We start from the raw sequence: 19,811 nt of genomic DNA, 5'->3' as shown, positions 1-19,811 counted from the left end.
AGGTTACAACTAGTACAAGTGCCCACATTGAAGGAACTAAAGTTGCAATGGAACCCAGAAAAATGTCTGATGGTCTGCCGAAAGTGCATTTATTCATTTGAAATGGTATTACTGCTGACAAAATGACAAGGCACTGCAGATTAGGTAACATGAGGGTGCACCCATGGTAGACAAATTCCTGCATTGCTGTAGGGTCGGAGAAAGCCTGGAAGTGAAGCCCACAATTTACTAACTAGCAAAAAAAAAAAAAAGCTTTGATATTTAGAATTGGAACCCCATGCCAAACAAAGCTAAAAATAGACTATATGAATGAGACTGGGTGGTCTCAGTAGGTAACGTTACAAAGTGCCAAGATTGGAGGATTTCATGGTTTTATCACCCAATACAAAATAGTGTTCATCAAAACTCTCCTCAGGGAACCACAACTAGGCTATAGTTTTAGAATAACCAAGCATGCATCAATAAGACAATTGTCTTAATTGTAGATGTATGCATGCTACTGTACTTCTTTTGATATTGATAAAACCTAGTCTAGATGGAATTCCCAAAAGAGGTTCAGAAACGTTGGATTCACACTACTTTAGGTAGCAGTATGGTTGGATTCTGATGGAAACAGCTATTCACAAAAAACATTGCAAGAATAACAGCTGCAGAAAAAATACAACTACAGTACTTGCATTATATGGAAGCATTGGCAATGAATTTCAATGCGTCTTGGTCTGCTATTTCTCTTGAATTAATGAGTTTACAGAGAAGGTATTATAGAGCCACATTTTATTTGGCGATATAGAAACGGATACTTACCTAACTAGGTTTAGCATCATAGTCTCAATGCTAGCTTGCCCCAAGTGCTCAGAGCTGCCTTCTGTGTGATTATCCAGCAAGTTCTTCATTATGGTAATTGTTTGTTCAACAAACTGGGTGTTGGTGTCCTTGAGTAACACCTGTAATACAAGGCAGTATGTCACTGTGCTACATCAACAGCTGAATTATCAGCCCCAGGAAGTAAAAACAAAGGGACATACAAAAGTGGATGCAAAAGCATAATGAAGACAGATCTTTGCCCCTTGGATGACTTTGCCAAAAGATTAGTTTTTTTGTTTTTTTGTTCATACTATATCTAATTGTCAAGAGGATGTTTCACTGTTACACACGTAAAACACATTAGCTACTCTTAAAAAGGAAGTACTCAAAGATAATGTATTCCTTACCTGCCCCTGGGAGTCAAAAAACTTGCTGATGTTGTTCTTCATTTTGTTAAACAGCATTGGATAAAGAGCAGGGCTTAATTCTAAACCCACCAGATCCTTAATGTTAGTCCGAATCTGAATTCCTATTTTGTCATTGTTGCACACCATCAGGGACAGTAACCGATCAAGAAATTTGCTGACAGGAGTTTCTATGTTTCCCTCGGTAGATAACATTGATATAACAGACCCCTTGCGTTCATTAACTGCACCCATGGGTGGGCTGTAGGTGGCCAGCCCTGCATTGCTGCGATGTTGCAGGCAGACTCCTCCGAGGGCACACAGGAACCCAGTCATGTTGATCCATTCCTGCAGGGAGTCTGTGTCTGCCAAGTCTATAGAACCACCTCCACTTACATGAGACATTCTCCTCTTCACAAGGTTCGATGCGACCTACACCAAACAAGAAAAAATATTTCACTTCGTGCCTTGACATCTATTTAATTTGCGTTAAATTGTTTAATGCAACAGTTTATGTTTTTCCTGCAAATGAACATGATGAAATTCCTCAATCGGAAATAAAATTCGGCACTGCAAAGCCCTAAACTCACCATTAAGATATCCCTGAACAATTCCCCCTCAACTGCCCTGTGAAACAACGCTACTTTTCACGTGAACCTTCACATATTCCCTCCCGCACCCTAAGCCAACACCTGTCTTATTCATGGTCTGGTGTTTGATAATAACCCCTTAAATATTACTAGGCGTGTTACTCCCTACAGTACTGTGCTTTTGGTTTTAGGGAATAAGGTTTTAACGCAGTGGTCCCAAACCTTTCCGTTGTGCACCCCATTCGAAAATATTTGTTCTGCGAACCCCTAATTAATAAATCTTATTGCCTACTCAGACTATTGCAAACAAAAAGCAGTGTGACCGATCCCAAACAGTACTAGTGGCCTTAGCTAATGGGGTGAACAAACGCTTAAATAAGGTCCCAAACTGCACCACAGTGTATGATATAACGGTTAATGGACATTACCACATTCGATTGCTTATAGGAATTTCCATTTTTATTATTGTGGACTATTTTTTTGCAGATCTTGGTCAGACTTTTGTGGATCACTCATCTATTATTTAATTTTTTTTGTAAACACATTGGACACTTTACAGCTAATTTCTTCAGATGGCAGTTTTGTTGTTGCTTTTTACGCATCCGGCACTACATTATTTTGTTTCAAAGGTAGTTTTTTGCTTGTTGCCAAATATTTGTTACGTTTTAGGGCGTTTTGCCTTATCAATAATCTTTTTTCAATGTAAGATTTGATGAGTGCTTCATTCCATGACTTCTACATACAGTATTTCAATTGATGACCCATTAGTAGGAGCGCAATAGCACCAATCGTTCATTGTTTGTTTATTTTTTTGTAATCTGTATCTTATTATATGGATAGTGCTTTAATCCACAAATCTGTTGTGTGTAATAGATGTATGGTATACATACCATAGTACAAAATCAGTAGATTCCCTAATTATACTGCTAGGTTACAATCCTTAGCCATTTTGCCAGCCCCACTGACAGAGTTAATACTGGTGATCAATAAAACCTGGCTTTACCTGGCAATCTTCCAGTTTAGTCTTTGGGAAGTTGAGAATCAGCTTAGTAGCTTGGTCCCACTTCGCATGTGTATCTTCCCAAGCCTAAAAACATGAACGGCAGTGCAATTTTGTGAAATCCTAGTTTGTACATAAACAGAGCAACAAGATTTTAAGCTTGAAATAGAAAAGGAAACCGTTTTGATGTTTGTTTTGATATTGAAATAAGAACATTTACACAAAAGTTTCCTAGGTACAATTTTGATGCAAGTAGAACAGTATATTGCATTTTAAATATCATACCAATATATTAACATTACTTGGCTATTGACTGAAAAGTAAAAAAAAAAATGAATAGATTAAAGTAGAGGAACTGAAACTACACATTAATCACTACTAAACACTTCCTTCAAACACAAATTCAAAGTAAGTTTTGAATTAGCAACCAGATTTTTTAACCAATGTATCGGAATAAGGAATGGAACCCTTAAACATACAATGGGGAACTCACCTCTGTGTTTCCTGCAGTGGGATGCTCTATCCTTCTCAGTAAAGCCATGACTCTCTTCTGCAGAGCTGCTCTTCCTAAAAGACACAAACTGGTTTCACTTCACACAAATAAGAATATCAAATAATTGCAAACATGGCAGCAGATACCATACATTTAAACATTTAGGGTTTAAAAGTATCAGGCCTAAAAAGTCTACCCAGTATAAAGTCTACCGATGTTGTATAGCTATTAAAGCACAATTCTTTCAGTGCTGGAGGAATTTTAAATGCACTGAACTCTAATACAACACAAGGCAACCTAATCATCTTTAAAGCAAACGTGGCTTCAGTTGGAGTTAATGAGCAGGATAATACAATGCATGTCAAGCATGTGCTTCCTAAGTCTTAGATGAGGGAAGGAAGTAGAAGGGCTCATACTTTGCCTATGCTAGGTACACACACACACACCAATGTGTCTGGTTTATTTGGGGGGGGTGGGCAGAGAAAACATATTGGTCTTAGGTATGAGTAAAACTGCCAAGTACTTCCTATCCACTGTACAAATAGCACAAATCGCTCTCTGCTACTTTAATATTAAATGCATGTGGACATCTAAAGGTTAATCCCTCAATACTAGCATAGGGATCACTGAATGGGAGTGGCCTAGGCTATAGTAAAAATAGGAGTGTCCCCTGTCTGGGTAGAGATCGGAACACAAAGGAGGGGAGGCTGACTGAAGCAGATCAAGTCTAGTTCCCCCACCAAAGGGTAGCTAGATTAAGGGTCCAACAGCTCACCCACAGTGGAAGAACGTAAAGGCAGTGGACTAGTGAGCTCTGAGGAAACCTGAAGAGCCCCCTGAACACTATCTGCTGCAGAGGACGGGAGCCTTTTGGTCAGCATAAGTTTTACTGTTTGTGTTGCCACCAATTAAAGACAACATGTATGCCTAGATCCATCCACGGCACTACTGTCGGTCAGATAGTCACCGAGCACCAACACTCCCCCCTGGCCATGTCAGAAATAACCTTGTGGCAAGTGATGACTCCCATACTCTCCTGACCATCACCAATACGACTACATATAGGTAAGAGCAGATTTAGAAAACTCTAGTTCTTTACATTCTTACCGGTTGACATCATGTTGCTTACAGATGCAAACTCCATGAAGGTGTTGTAGTTTGGCAAGAAATTTTGAACCGATACTTCATCAACCCCGCAGCGGATATCTGCCTCCTCACACAAGTGTCGAAAACAGGACATGGCAACTAGAATCGCCTCAATGTCAGGACTCCAGAGGAACATGTACAGAGCTACCTCTAATTTTGTTTGGGCTTGACGGCATATTGGGATTCCACTTCCAGCTGCAGCACTTTCCTGAAGGGTCCAAATAAACATGTACATAAAACTTTGTTTTAAAAGTCTGTGAAATGTGGACAGCTACTTTTACAAAGAGCATCTGTTTTTCAGAGGCTAGTTTGCCAGTATTTGTCTGTGCAAGATGCAACAAGTTTTCCACAGCAGAATTAAAGGACGCCAAAGCTGAACCGTGTTATTTCCAGCTCCAGGGCCCGCCTGCTTCCCAAGATGCATATCGCCGAAGTGCTACCGTTATCTCATGGAGGTTTAATGCGCCCACATCACGCAGGTTAAAATAGGAAGCCGCAACGGTTGGTGGCATGGGAGCTTTAAACTTCCATAATGTTTACCATTGAAAGGACAGCCTCCGCTGCACCTCGGAAGTATGTATCTTGGGAAGCAGGGGGTTCACGTAGCTGAAATTAAAAAGGTTCAGCTCCAGGACCTCTTGCTCCGCACATAGGATATAAAACAAAATTCCCATGGCAAGCTCCTTTAACTTTGCTGTGGAAAACTTAGGCAGAACTGTTCCTTTAATTGTCCGAAGTCAGAATTCCTCAGAATGCCACATTGGTAACATTTTTCAATGCCACTTCCACTGATAAAATACTACAGCAGGAAATGAATTATAGAGGTCATTGGTGTAGTGTGTAGCTGATGTATTTTACAAGCACAATTGCTGAAATCCTACTTATTTTATGGGTTTCAACTTTCTAAAGACACCTAGAGGGCTAAAAGGTAATAACCATGAACATTATACAAATGTACTAATTTCGTCAAGTGCTCAAAGGTTTACACACTAGAATTGCCTTTTAGTGAATGTATTTCAATGCTGCTGTGAGCACATGAAAAATGTTAGCCTCTTTACAGTTGACGGGTATGCAGTAAAGTAAGGAGGACAGAGGATTACCTTATTTTTCAGAAGGAACTTATTTCTGCATATCAGAATTTCTCGCAGCCATTTGAGAATTTCTGTGCTGTTGAGCATCTGATGACCAGTCAGCTTCTTGCAGATGTAAAAAAGCATCTGCGAGCTGTTGAGAAATACAAAGAAACTATGTTAGGGCGATGTCTATAAAACAGACTGGCCCTGGGAATAACGAACAAGGTGGTGTCTGGTTAGGAGCCAATGAACAAGATTTTAAAATAACACAATTTGTGCCCCACATTAGACTACTGTTAAAAGGGCATCTCCTCAAAGGATAAAAAAAAAAAAAAGTGTCCTTGTGAATAATTCTTAAACCGGTTACCATGGTACCCAAATGCTTTGTAAAACCGTCCAATCTGTATCAGATCTCCTCTTCGTTTGTCTTTAAATTACAGGTAGATTTTTTCTGTGTCAAGAATCAATGAGGCCCCTCATCGCCATTTAAGATTACCAATGCAGAGGAACCAGTAAAAATATATAATGTTCTTTATCACAGAAAACAGTGATATACACTTATTTATGTAAAATGTCCCCACAGCTGCGCCCCCCCCCCCCCCCCACCCAACGGAGTCTGCCCACTTAACCCACCTTATTTCCCAAAAAGTTTCTATTGGTGCGTCTGGATTCCAAAGCTCAATGCTGTCCGATTGGTGAAGGACCAACAAGGCCTGGATTTAAAACAAAAAGAAATGAGGAGCGATTAGAAACCATGCCTGAACTCGGCAATGCACAGGCAATAAAACATTTTGCCAGGAAATATTACGTTTGGACCCACACTCCAGACCGTATACTCCCTCTACACTGGTGGATTCCCAAACACCAGTACTTGTGACAATCATCTCTTCCCATCTTAGTCATGAATTTTATGCACAAACCGTACAAGTACCACAAAAGACACATACTGAGATTTAAAAGTTGGTTGACAGCTGTTGCATTATAAGGCAGCGCCTATAGTGCCCTCGATGGTGACGGCGACACGACGGGTGACGTCACCCGTCGCCATACGCGACAGTTATATTTCGCCGGGTGGCGGTGTCGCGGGTTTCCTGAAATTTGACTGGTTGAAGGGCTGTCATGAGGCGACAGCCCTTGAAAAATCAAATTTTGCCGGCTACCAGTTTTCGGGACGGCGCACCGTCGCCTTGTCGCCGTCGCGCTTACTATAAGCGCAAGCGGCGGCGGCAGTGCATTTGTTTTCGGGCGACGTCGCCGGCACTATAAGCGCGGCCTAACATGGCCCAATGAAATTTCAAGTGTCTCCACAAATTATTTGGACTTTGTAACAAGATTTTCACGTGTAATTTTGTTTGTGTACCTGGACCTGCACTTTTAAGTGGTATAGGGAACCAGAAATCATTATAAACTGCAACTATTTCATTTTCGAAGCCCCAATGGGTTGCTGTGCTGCTTACAAAAGCGCTCTCATACTGTATAGAATACTACATTTCAGGAATTAAACACCGCTGGCGAGTAGAAACCAGATCCCTTACCTCCATAGCTTCTTGTGCAATCTCTGGCATATTTGAATGAGGCACCAGCTGTACCAGTCCAGTAATTAATTCGGCTGTGCTGCTTTGTGTATCGGGACCTGCCTTTCTTGGATTCTAGAAGGAAAGCATCCATCAAAGAGTTCAACGTTTGTAAAATAAAATGGGATACACACACACACACACACAACGTAATAAGTATTGCACATGGTAAATTAACAAAATGTGTAGAACGGTTTTACAATATACTTTATTGAATTTTGGGCATGTAAATTACATGACATGCACAACAATCAGATCTTGAACTAAAATCAAGGACAATGGCTAAGGCTGCGGCCCCGCTGTCTGCGCTGTACGCGCCCCTGCCAGGCTGGCAACGCGTGCAGTCGAGTTCCCCAGTTTGCAATGAGCTTTAGGGGGAAAGACAGAGGGGGGGGGCGTGGCCATGATGTCCCCAGGCAGGTTCGCCCTCATTGGCTGAACCGCCGGGGGGGGGGGGGGGGGCGTGGCCTAGCGCTCAGTCGCTAGAGCTGATCCCAATTTCTGTCTGCAGGAAAAACGGACTGCACAGCGTGGCGGCCCCGGCCCCATTGAGAGGCGGCTCTTGTTCCTGCGGGCGCTGCAGCACCCAGTGGGGACCTGGCCTTAGACTCAAGATCACTCCTCCTTCCAATAACATTACTAATGCATATTATAGAAATTATGGTGGGTTAAAAAAAAAAAAAGCGACAAAAACTCTCCACCATACAGTGGGTGGAGGGGTTTTGTCACTTTTTTAACCCCCATAACTTCACATTACAAAGCCAGTATAATCAGCCTCACACTGAAGAAACCCAAAAAGTTGAAACAGCTGTCCGTGGGTAGGTTCACTGGCTATGCACTTCTTTAACCCAGGCTGTGCTTAAAAGGCATAAACTTTTAGGGATCCATGTTAAAGTGGACAAGAAGTAAAAGGTGACACGGTGTGCTCATTTGCATATCATTACCCAGAATCCCTTGCTGCAGTGGAAGCACCCTATGCTAAGAGATAATGGTGAAAGGCAAGTTGCAGACCTGTCTGAGACATGTGAATATGCACACACCTGATCTTTTTATTTGCTGTACTACCAATGCACAAAGTTTAGATAGCGACGAGAAAATAACTATGATAAAAAGATACAGACCCAAAATGTGGATACAATTACATTTTTAGTTGTGAAAGACAGCGCAGATTTTTTTCATGCTTCCCTCCCCCCATTTGTTTCCAGTATTGGATCCCCTTCCCACAGAACAGGGTCACTGTATTGCTCCCTCTCACTATTACGGTGTGCTCTCTCTGATCCACCTTCTTCTAAGGCAAATCGTGAATAGAAGTGTGCCGCAGTAATTATGTCATTCCATTATGCCACTAAACAGGGTGGAGCCAAGGGATTGGCAAAAAAATACAAACCTAGCAAGCAATAATTTGACATCCCCAATGAAAATCATTAATTAAATGCAGATAACTACAAATATGCCACATATGTCCTTATAACACTTCAAGATTACTGGTTTTAAATTATATAATTGGCGCTCATAGGTAATAACTTTGAGGAACCTTATTTTTTTTCTCAGGTACATAGGTAGTCTTGTATCTGTAAAAGGGTCAGTCCTATCTCGTCATAGGAAGGCGGCCATGGCACATGGTTCAAGTAATTGGAAGAAACATACCTCCGCTACTCACATGTGACCCTTTTACTAAGTCAGAGGTACATTTAACCCCATCTGAACTGAAGGAGTAGGTGGGCTATTGTATCGGCATGCTTCTTCGTAATATCAGTAATACAAGAACAAGTCCCTGATTTGCTGTATAACTACCACACCTGAAAAACCCTGTACGGCCATGATCAAAAAGACCGTGCTGACCCGCGCTGAGGGGAAACATCATCCCTATTGAGCACGGCTTTAGATGGCGCTTCCGCAGGCGTGCGGAGGCGTGCGGAGGCGTGTGGAATTGCAGCCGACAGCACAATTTAATTTTTCCCGTTGAGGGAAGCGCGGGGCCGGTCATGTGACCGCCAAAAGCCAACGGCAGTCCGTGACATGGCGCGCTAGCCCCGCCTCCCGCCCCACAAGCGCGCACGCTGACATTCATGCAGGGACACAAAAAAGCTCCTGCTTGAGCAGGAGAGCATGAGCGTCAGCGCTGCTCAGCGCTGTGAATGTCACCATGTCTGAGGCCTTAGGTTTGAGAGCTTGAATACGGAAAAACGCTGTTGGGTCCTATACTGCGTATTGCACTGCATATTGCTTTTCTTTTTTACCACATAAAATAAAAAAGGGACCAATACTGCTAAAGTGGATTTCTTTTATCCTAATCGGACGACAGTTGAGTGAGGCACTTGTGCTGAAATGGGAGGATTCCTAATATTATTAGGATTAAAACTGCTTTATACATTTTCTTTACTGTATGGCAGGACCATCAACGCAATAAAATAACGTACAAAATCTGTGACAAAACATTTACTTACAGATAATAAAAGCTTTGGATCTCCGTGAATGAGTTTAACCATAGACAGCAGCAAATATTTGTAACTTCTAGTTTCCAGGTCTGTTGGTTTCTCTTTAAATTTAAGGTATGTCATTTTCTCTTTAAACGTAAGACTCTGAGGAAAAATTCCAGCACACTGTCAATAGAAGGAATTACACACTGAACATTTAGAATACAACAGTATTTATAAAACAGGTATAGTCAAGAACGAACTGTCATACCTAACTACCTGAAGATTTGTTTCCACACAAAAATGTTACGCCCTCGCGCATAAGTAGCAAAACTATTCTATATTTCCATCATTGCATTTTAGTTGCATCAATAAACCATATAAATCTGCTTTCAGTTTAGGATTATCGTAAAAGCTAACAAGGTAAAATTAAATAGAGTGCTTTCAAAAAATATGGGACACTTGTGCCACATTGAAAAACAGAATTACACTTTTTTAAATTCTATTTCCAGCTCGCTTTTTATTTTTAAAGATACAAAGAACCAGAACGTGATGTTTGAAGGCCTCATTGTTTATTTTAGGATTGTTGCATCACAAATATGATAAATGTTCCTTGGCATTGTAGAAGAAAATGCCACACACAGCTGTCTGACAATCGACAGTAAGAATATTCCTGTTGCTTCAGAAAAATACACAACTCTATAATACAACTTGGGTGTTAAATTCTAAATGAAACCCCATCATTACATGACTATAGTAATAATGAACAATGCAAATTGGCTGCAAACCCCCATGAACAGTTCTTGGAAATGGATGTTAAAAGTATTAAATACCATTTCTTGTCAAAATATAACATAACACCACCAGTAAGGTCACAAGAGATTGCTAACATCCATGGACAAGTGATTTTCAATGCCCATAAAGCTACCCAATGCACTGGAGTAACAAATATATCGCTCAACATTTGCTGTGGTGGAATTATATCATGAATTCATTTTATAAATGAGAAAAGATCCATTACATTTATCAAACGAAATCTGGGAAAGAATGTGGCAACTGCTTCGTAGAATTATTAAAGCAATGCACATCTATGGGTGAAAACAGAATGGGTTAGTGGTCAAAAAGAATGCGTTTAATTCTCTATTCTTAGCAAGTTATACGGAAGCAATGAAATAGAGTAATGCAATGTAATGAGTAAGCCAACTTGTGATTGTCACTGTTAGATTTGATTTATCTTTCTTCTTGTACTCTTAATATACGCAAAGAGTAGTCATACTCAGGATTTGCTTTACACGGAGGGTACCAAACAAACTGTTGCAAGAACTGAGAATATCATATGTAGCACAACATATAAAGCAGCAATGCCCATTTTCTGGGAAAAGGTTTCCTTTAGGTTATATACCCTGGGGTGCGCCCCAGAGCAGGTCTGTGGTCCCCTGACCAACAGAACCCCATGGATACCAAGATACCCCCCCAAACTAAAAAAAATCTACAAATATAGCCACAGGATTACCAATAGAAAACTGCTGCTTTGAGCTAGAAAATAAAATGAAGCTAAGAAAAAGTAGCCATTTACCCCAAAGAGAGCCTTCAAACCGCAACGGTATGGTTTATTGTGCTTTTAGGGGGTCAACAATTAATTTCATGCAATTTGTTATACATACAAATTGCGTTAAGTTCCCTCGTCTTGTTATCCAACTCAACGGAAACATAACATAGACCTTGCACTTTAGCTTGGGAATTTTGATTATTTCTTCAGTGAAAGAAAACCATACAGTATGTTGCAAGTCCCTCTGACACTGCAGAGGTCTAGCGGTAGTCTACATTACACATCAATAAGATTGGTTCACATCAATTAAAGCACTTGGCAAAACTGAGTTGACAAATGAATTGAAATGGGAAAATATGGACGAGCAACACAGCATTGTCTACAAAAAAAACACAGAAGTCTACAAAACAAAGCATGGCAGAAAGTAGCCGATTTCTCCTATGTAAATGGCTGAAGTTAAGTACTTCCGATTTTGCCTCTTCTACACACATGAACCAGTGGTGAAAACATGCTACCTATTATATCTGAAATGACATGATGTGACTAAAGTGGTAACTATACACAGAAAAGTCCGGAAAGTTTAAAGACTTTTCTGTGGTAGTTACAATGGGTCATACTTACAGCAACAGAAGCCCACTGCCATGCAAAACAGTGACTGGTTGGCATCTGATCATGTGACCGACAGCAGCCAATAAGAACAGAAAATAAGCAGAAGACAAAGCACCACCAATCAATGACAGTTGCCACATACAATAGCTTCACCTAAAATCTTTCACAGGTCACAAAATATTTTAATATTCTTTAAAGGATAGAGGAGCATATCCATTTTAACAGCCTAATAAATTACTAGTACACCTAAATGACTGGTCTTAAAAGGGCAATCCAAGCAGTTTTTTGCTCTCCATTTTTTTAAAGCTGCAGTCCAAGCTGCCATTCTTAAAAAAATAAATAAATATATATATATATATATATATATATATATATATATATATATATATATATATATATATATATATATATATATATATATTCATGTGCATCAATACAATCCACATACTGACAAGTGATTAGCTAAGTTGCTGATCGATCCGTTCTTCTGTAATCAAGCGTTAAAATATGGCTGGGGGTTCACTAAATGCATCTTGGGTCCTGTTCTGCTGCACTGACAGCCAAAGTTCTGTGAGGAAGATCATGTGACCAGGCAGGCACCAGATTCAATTGGTACACTGCTAGAGGGGGCAGGGCTCAAAAAGGTGATGCTGTTTCAGAAGGGGATATGACTTTATATATGGCTGCTATAGGAACACAAATGCCTGTTACATTAGAATAGATAAAAAATGTCTTTAACATTTTTTTTTTTTTTTTAAATGCTACAAGTATTTTCTCATAGTACAGAACTGATTTATTAAAGAAAATACACCTGTAGGATATTTCTTGAACTGCAGCTTTAATACATGGTTGAAGCACAGGGTCTCCAGAGCTGCACAACATTCATTTCAGCTCCGGGGACCCCTTGCTTCTGGAGATACTTCTCTCCAAAGATGGTGCCAGTATCTCCTGCAGTTTTCACCTTTGTCACATGGGCCAATAGGAAGCTGCACCTGAAGACATAACAGCTTCCTATTGGCCCGTAAGACCTGGGAGCTTTGAAAAGCAGCCATATAGTGAACCCTGTAGTGGCAACCGTCACCCACTACGGAGGTAAGTACCTCAGGAAGCAGGGGGTCCCCAGAGCTAAAATTAATGGAGTCCATCTGATGACCCCCTGCTTCAATCCTGTACTAAAAAAATGAAAAGGGAGGGGGGGGGGGGAAACGGCTTGAATTGCCTCTTTAAAATGGTCACACTGAATGTAGCAGACTTCTATTGAAAATCACAGATGCAAAAGAATTTGGAGGTAATCGTACACTTGATGGAATATTGAGTGCATAAAAAGTGTGTCCAATGACAGCACCGCCAGTTGACCTAATAGACACACCAAATGAGTAAAGTAAATGGCTCCTATTCAATACTATCAGAAGCCAAGCAAGACTGTGAACAATGCTTTAACTTTCAAATCAAAGAAATAAAAATCACTAAATCGTTAACGGAGTTACTCCACTTCTCACTATAGTGAAAAGGGTGGGAGGGGAGGGGGGGAGGTAACGAAATACAACATCAAATATTTGATGGAGAAGGACACTAAATTTCTGTCAGTGACCAAAAATCCAACTCAGTCCAAGGCCACTCTATGCAGTGAAACTGCCTTCCAATGCTGGAGAGTTCACAGCAGATTAAGTAGGGGTCAAAGTATCAACTTGTTCATAAAACTAATAGTGGGTTGAAGATAAACAGTGCAAACTAAGTACTTCAACTGAGAACAATGGAGTGGGATATGTCCAGGCATGGTGGTTATTGGCAAATTATGAAATCTTTATATTCTGCGTGGTCAAAAATGTTACCTCCCTAAATACAGACGTCATTGTTGCCTCAGTAAGAAGCCAGCTTACCTACTGAAATACCTGTGACTTCTATTTAAACTCTGGACAGAATCTTGTAATACAAATCGGCAGCTTTTCACTGCACATATAGCCTATTTTAACCAAGACAGCTATCTTCAGATATCTGCCCCATCAGCAATCATCAGTAATCATTATGTCTTGATAGCAGAACAAAACCAGACTCATTTCAAACTAGGGCGTTTAAAAAATAAAAAAAAAAAAAAAACACTTTAAAAGCAGGGAGGGGCTCTCTGTTGCTATAGAAATAATTTGGGGTTTTACATGCCCTCTATTTACAGTATGATGAACTAAACAGAAGAAATGAGATGGAGACACTGAATATGTAATGCAGAGAGAAAGCAGACAGGTGATGTAGACCTTACCGGCGCCGGACGGATTGCGGTGTGCAATTGCATGGCAATTTTGAGCGTTTCGGCAAACATGTTGCGGAGTTCTCCCGAGTAGCAGTACACGGTATCAATCTTGGGCCACCAATCCAGTGCAGACTATAAAAACACAAGATAGACTTTAGTGCACCAGAAGCACAACAAAATCCATGGCGGAGAGGAATAGCAATGGTTAGTCCCGACATGTAATGAACACTCCCAACAACCGTTATGTAAAGAACGCAATCATTTAATTGGATTCCTCAATATTGATCTACCCACGCTAAAATAAATGTTGCTTTTATGTCTCTGGAAATTAATTTCAAAACGTATTTTTGAATGGGGGGAGTAGTATGGGGTGGGGGAGAGTGTTTGCCAATCTTATGTTTTTCCCTTACACGTTGCATACCATGTCCTTGTTAGAGGACCAATAAAATAAGTGGAGGGATGGGGGGGAGGCAAAGGCCCAGCCTCATGAAGGCAGTTGAAATGTTTTCTGAGAAAATAGCTCTACATGTCCAGCATAACCATGCATTTCACTGCCAAACTCGCTATATATATTTTTTTCATTAAAGTTTTTTTCACATTTTTTTTTTTTTTCAAACCCATTGTGAATAAAAACCCATTTTAAAATACAATTATGATTGTCAATCTGAATTACAGGGCAACATTCAGCACACACGATTGAGTAATGGCACCTTTAAAATGTGGCTGTCTACACCAGCACCAATCGTGTTAATCAACAACAGATTTACCAGTGGTTAGATAGCATGGCACAAAAAGAGAATGACTACCTTATCAGCTGTTAGGCACCAGTGGGTTTAGGTTAATGAAACACTGGGCGTCATTGATGAATGTTAAGAGACTGCTGAGTCAGTGATGTTGAATGCACTTGCGTGAGCATTCTGGATGCAGAGCCCTCTGTGCATCTAGCCAGATAACGTCCTGTCGTGTCCTATTACTTTAAAAGCTTGCTTACGGTGAGATCATTCCCCGCTGCTATGGAAACTACAGAAGGCAGAATTCCTATACCCGTATTGGCCCTGAAGAACATTATAGATTTTTTTTCCCCCTTGCAAACGGTTGTCATTTTCTTTTAATGGGACAAATATAAAAGTTCTTCATGAGATCAGCAATGCTCGACCTTTCCACAAGAGCACAACAGACTGCTCCTCACTGAAAAGTGATTGAAATGTTTTAAGAAATATGCAAAACGACAGTAATTACATGTAATCGTCAGGACGCTGCATTTTAATTAACCTCAGCAGTATATTAAAAATAAAGTTAAAACCATATGGCAGAATTAGAAGGGAACAAAAAAAACAGCAATGGCTGAGGAGCGGATAAATAGAACATTATTGCACTCAGGTTGACATATTTTAAGTTGGCTGCATAATATTGCTCAACTACCTTGATCGCAGAGATACTGAAGGCCATACAATAGCAGAGATAATAAAGGCAACTTACATTGTTTTTAAAATAGACCTTCAAAATATGAAGTAATCGGCAGGTAAACAAATAGCGCTCAACAAACAAAATAAAATGACTGCTATCCTTACTTTCTCTTCTGGAGCTAGGAGGCAGCCATCACTAAATATCATTTATGGCCGGTGGCGGGTTGGAGGAGCTGAAGAGCATTAACACTCCCTCTCACATCATTACTACAGCAGCACAAGCAGTTATGAGGCAGGAACTCGAGGTTAATGATAAAAGTATTGTATTGCATCAACATTTCGGTTATCACACTGAGGGGTTATGAAGACAAAGCTTACGAACGGAAACATTTTTGCGATACATGTCTACCAATTCTTCGCTAAAACAGCAGATATTGTATGTCAGTGCACCCAATGAACCACAGAATAAATGCAAATGTCCGTTCTGTGCTAAAACAGGACAAAATCTGACTTCACCTGCAGCAGCAGTGATGCCAAGTCTGTACTGTTCTAAATAAAAACACAAGCAAGAGGCATTCGTAACCAATATTCAGGCATTTCAGCCTAACGAATCAACCATAACATAGCCCAGCCTGGCCAGGATGAATATTCATGAGCTTCTGTTTTATCCGTTATACTTTATCTAAAAGAAAACTGGCGATTTTAAAAGCCCTTTTGAGACATCAAAAATTATTCCTGTCCCATTTGTACTTTTCTAGAGCTATGCAAACTACAACTATCATGAATAAACCAACGTGGGTTGCCTGCAAAATCCAGATTTGTTGTTGTGTAGCTGCGCTCAAGTACAGACTACTTTTTATCTTTAAAAAGGTGTAGATTTCCTCCTCCTTGGAATCTTCACATATCTACCTCCAGCCATATAGTCCTATTTCAATTGCTGAAAGCACACAGGTGCTGACAGGAATGTTCAGCGCAATGAAAAAACAGCCCAACTACTGTTGTCCCAACCAAAATGTGTTTTTTGGATGTGAAGGGCGATTTATAAAGCAGCTGGTCATACATTAATATTGATATACAAAATAAAACACACTAATACTTACATTTGTAATTATCCTATGCAGAGAATTGACTAGCACATAATGAAATGTTGTGGGTGAGGTCTGTGCCAAACAAATCTTCAAAGCAAACAAGAAAAACAAAAAAATACGGTCAGGAATAACCAAAGGCATATGTAAAACTACAAATACTATATATTAATATGTAGTAACAAAAGGCTAACCAATACAGTATACTGAAAGTAACAAAAATGACAAGATCGTTACAACATCTAATTCTATAGTGGATGACTTAAAGCTGCAGTTCAGTCAATATCCTGCATGTGTGTTTTTTTTTTTATTAATCAGTTCTGTAGTAAGAAAAAATACTTTTAGCATTTTCTGTTTTTGAAAAAACAACTTTGAAAGACCAATTTTCTTGTATTCTATTTTAACAGCCATTTGCTAAGGCACTGCCCCTTCTTGCCCTGTCACAAGCCCTGGCATACCCCTTTGTCAGCCCTGCCCTCCCTCTTGCATATGTCAGTGCAGGAGTGCTCATGAATATTCATGAGCTTCCACTGAGTGACAGAAGCAGATGAAAAACATATCCCATATCTAAAGATTTTGCCGATCAATACATGGAGAACGAATTGATTGGCAGCTATACTGTTCTTTAGGAAATTTCGAAACTATTGAATTAAAAAACAAAAAAAAAACAAAGACTGAACTGCAGCTTTAATTATTTCCATTATTTTCTATAATTTGATAACAATTGCAATACGATTCCTGCCTTGAAGTGCTTAAACCTGCAGTAGAGTTGTAGGTAGTGCAATATATGTGCATGCATGAGCTTTGCTTTAAGTAAAGTGGTCATTGCCGGAAGCAATAGACTTATTGGCTGTATTACCCATGGACATTTACAGTTCAGCCCTGGTCACTTTTCATGCTTCAGCCACCTTTTTTTGACGGGTTCTCCCCCCACCTATAGATTACTAGCGAGTACTGAGTGAATGCTATTGGGACTTTCCTGGCGTTTTCCCACCCTGGTAGGATACCTTCTACCTTGTATCGCTCCCCTTTCCTATTATTTACCTTAGGTTGAGTGGGTAATCTCCTTCTTCTTTACAATTTATTGGCAGGTATGAATTAATCTGCGATAGTACAGAACGGGGCACTATCACATGAAAACTACAATTGACTTCAATGGGAGTTTCCATGCAATAGTTCACCGATCAACACCATTGCAGTTTAATGAACAACAGTATAATTACCTTAAAGTGCTGTTTGCTTGTCGGATTAATTCGAAAGCAGGAAACCAAGCAGTCGATCATGAGATCCACATCTGCATTCTGGTTGCCCGCCCCTCTGGAGAAAGGCTTGCTGGTATTGAACAGCAAATTCTGACATGGGACAAAATATTTTATAGCCAGGTTATACAACACTATCGAGTAGACGGGAAGTGCCTTATAAGTAACCTTTTAAATGGACAGCAGTCCCTTGTTTAAGTTTAGCTTAGAACACACATTTCAAATCAATAGCTCTCAGTCCTATACTTGGGCCAGCACAGCTAGGTCTGGTTTTAAAAATAATGAATATATGTAAACTATGTGTACTCATGTGTGCTTACAAATTCCTAGCATCTGGTGCAGCTGTGTTGCCCCGAGGGTCAATGTTGAGCATCTCAAAGGTCTGCTTACAAGGAACAATGTCTTTAATATGTTCATTTTGCAACCAAACTATATGCACAAAACTATTATTAATTATTATGGCAAACTATACAAAGTAGAGAACTGCAAAAATATTGCAAAAGGGACTCATTCATTATGCAGTTTATTTTATTTTACAATTAAGACTTTTTATAGTGCACTAATAAAATGTTGACGACCCCACCGAAAGAGGTGTAAAAGAATATACAAGTTGCTCACCTTCAAGTCGATCACTAAAGACTGGACAAGGTGGAATATGACAGAGTTATCCTCCCAGTTAATATAGGTAGATGCTTTGCACAGCTTGACGCACGCAATGGCAGCACTTTCTATCAGTGGTTTCCCTGCCCCATGCCCGGCTAAAGCCTTTCTGAGGTTTTCCAGAAAGAGTTTCTAAAAAAAAAAAAAAAAAACATCCAAGTGTCAAGACAAAGGTGAAAAAGAAAGAATTGAGGAAGACAGAAGACAAAACAAAAGTTATTGATGCACAAGTTAACTGTTCTCATGTCTGAAATCAATACAGATACACAGCATTTTCTAAAGTTTATAGGTTGCTGGTTTCCAACCAATGTATTTAGACGACCATTGGTTTGCACCAGACCTCACGAGAGCCTCTTGTCCAACAGCATGAGACACTGGCAGGTGTAGCAATGCTTCTGAGAGAATCACACACAAAGTATAGACGGACCACAAAATCTATATTTTATATTTAGCTAAAGAGAAACGTCACTTTTCAAAAGGCCATTTATTTAAGTATATAGCCCAAACAGTAATTTGGGTGGGCTCTGCATGTGCTTGGACAGATCGGTGCACATAGTGGGACGGTTTGTGTCTATTTGTCCTCTCTATGTTGAGTACAGGAATCCCTCAATATATGGAAATTAAAATGTGTCCATAAAGTGAATTTACATATATTCAACCTTATGGAAAAAAATTGTCCACAAGACGTATTAAAAGGACTTAATGCAACACCCCCCATACTTAATGGGAAAACGATAATTGTACGATAAAATAATAACACTCCAAAAAGGGTCACAAAATATAAATACAGTGTACTGTACACATCAGAAACTGCAGTGACGGCGCAGGGAGGTGCAGAGAGATGCAATGACGGCAGGGGGGGGCGGGGGTGCAGAGAGATGCAATGACGGCGAGGGGAGGTGCAGAGAGATGCAATGACGGCAGGGGGGGGTGCGGGGGTGCAGAGAGATGCAATGACGGCGAGGGGAGGTGCAGAGAGATGCAATGACGACAGGGGGGGGTGCAGAGAGATGCAATGACGGCAGGGGGGGGCGGGGGTGCAGAGAGATGCAATGACGGCGAGGGGAGGTGCAGAGAGATGCAATGACGGCAGGGGGGGGTGCGGGGGTGCAGAGAGATGCAATGACGGCGAGGGGAGGTGCAGAGAGATGCAATGACGACAGGGGGGGGTGCAGAGAGATGCAATGACGGCGGGGGGAGGTGCAGAGAGATGCAACGACGACAGGGGGAGGTGCAGAGATGCAATGACAGCAGGGGGAGGTGCAGAGAAATGCGGTGACTGAGGGGTGATATGCAGTGGCATGGGGGTTCCTGGGAATGAGAGGAAGAGGCAGTACAATCGTTTGCCTCCCCCTGTGAATCATCATCTGCTTCGGGCTCTTACCAACTGGGGAGTACTCTTAATCATGTTAATTAGCAAATCAAGTGACTTTTTGTAAAAAAAAAAAATACATCCAAAGATAGCTGCTTTGAACGCCTCTTCTCCTTGTACAGCTT

At 40.5% G+C, this 19,811-nt stretch overlaps 1 protein-coding gene across 14 annotated transcripts in view; it reads right to left on the bottom strand.

Moving 5' to 3' along the window:
* The window catches only part of NF1 (neurofibromin 1), a 197,324-nt gene that overhangs the window by 106,816 nt on the left and 70,697 nt on the right, over positions 1-19,811 (bottom strand). For 7 of the 14 annotated variants that reach the window (XM_075590031.1, XM_075590030.1, XM_075590036.1 and 4 more), the window contains exons 9-22: positions 18,273-18,446; positions 17,619-17,747; positions 16,411-16,485; positions 13,914-14,036; positions 11,672-11,716; positions 9,532-9,666; positions 7,046-7,159; positions 6,144-6,223; positions 5,538-5,661; positions 4,399-4,645; positions 3,292-3,365; positions 2,802-2,885; positions 1,212-1,640; positions 805-944 (exon numbers count right to left, since the gene is read on the bottom strand). In XM_075590031.1, coding sequence (XP_075446146.1) covers positions 805-944; positions 1,212-1,640; positions 2,802-2,885; positions 3,292-3,365; positions 4,399-4,645; positions 5,538-5,661; positions 6,144-6,223; positions 7,046-7,159; positions 9,532-9,666; positions 11,672-11,716; positions 13,914-14,036; positions 16,411-16,485; positions 17,619-17,747; positions 18,273-18,446 — 1,973 coding nt within the window. Of the gene's footprint in view, positions 1-804; positions 945-1,211; positions 1,641-2,801; positions 2,886-3,291; positions 3,366-4,398; positions 4,646-5,537; positions 5,662-6,143; positions 6,224-7,045; positions 7,160-9,531; positions 9,688-11,671; positions 11,717-13,913; positions 14,037-16,410; positions 16,486-17,618; positions 17,748-18,272; positions 18,447-19,811 lie in introns of all 14 variants that reach the window. The other 7 variants (XM_075590033.1, XM_075590043.1, XM_075590041.1 and 4 more) reach the window with 2 other exon arrangements.

The sequence above is a fragment of the Ascaphus truei genome, chromosome 3 (genome assembly GCF_040206685.1).
Source record: "Ascaphus truei isolate aAscTru1 chromosome 3, aAscTru1.hap1, whole genome shotgun sequence".
In the NCBI taxonomy this organism is placed as follows: domain Eukaryota; kingdom Metazoa; phylum Chordata; class Amphibia; order Anura; family Ascaphidae; genus Ascaphus; species Ascaphus truei.
Note: the sequence above shows the minus strand (reverse complement) of the source record. Positions and strands in the feature narration are given on the sequence as shown.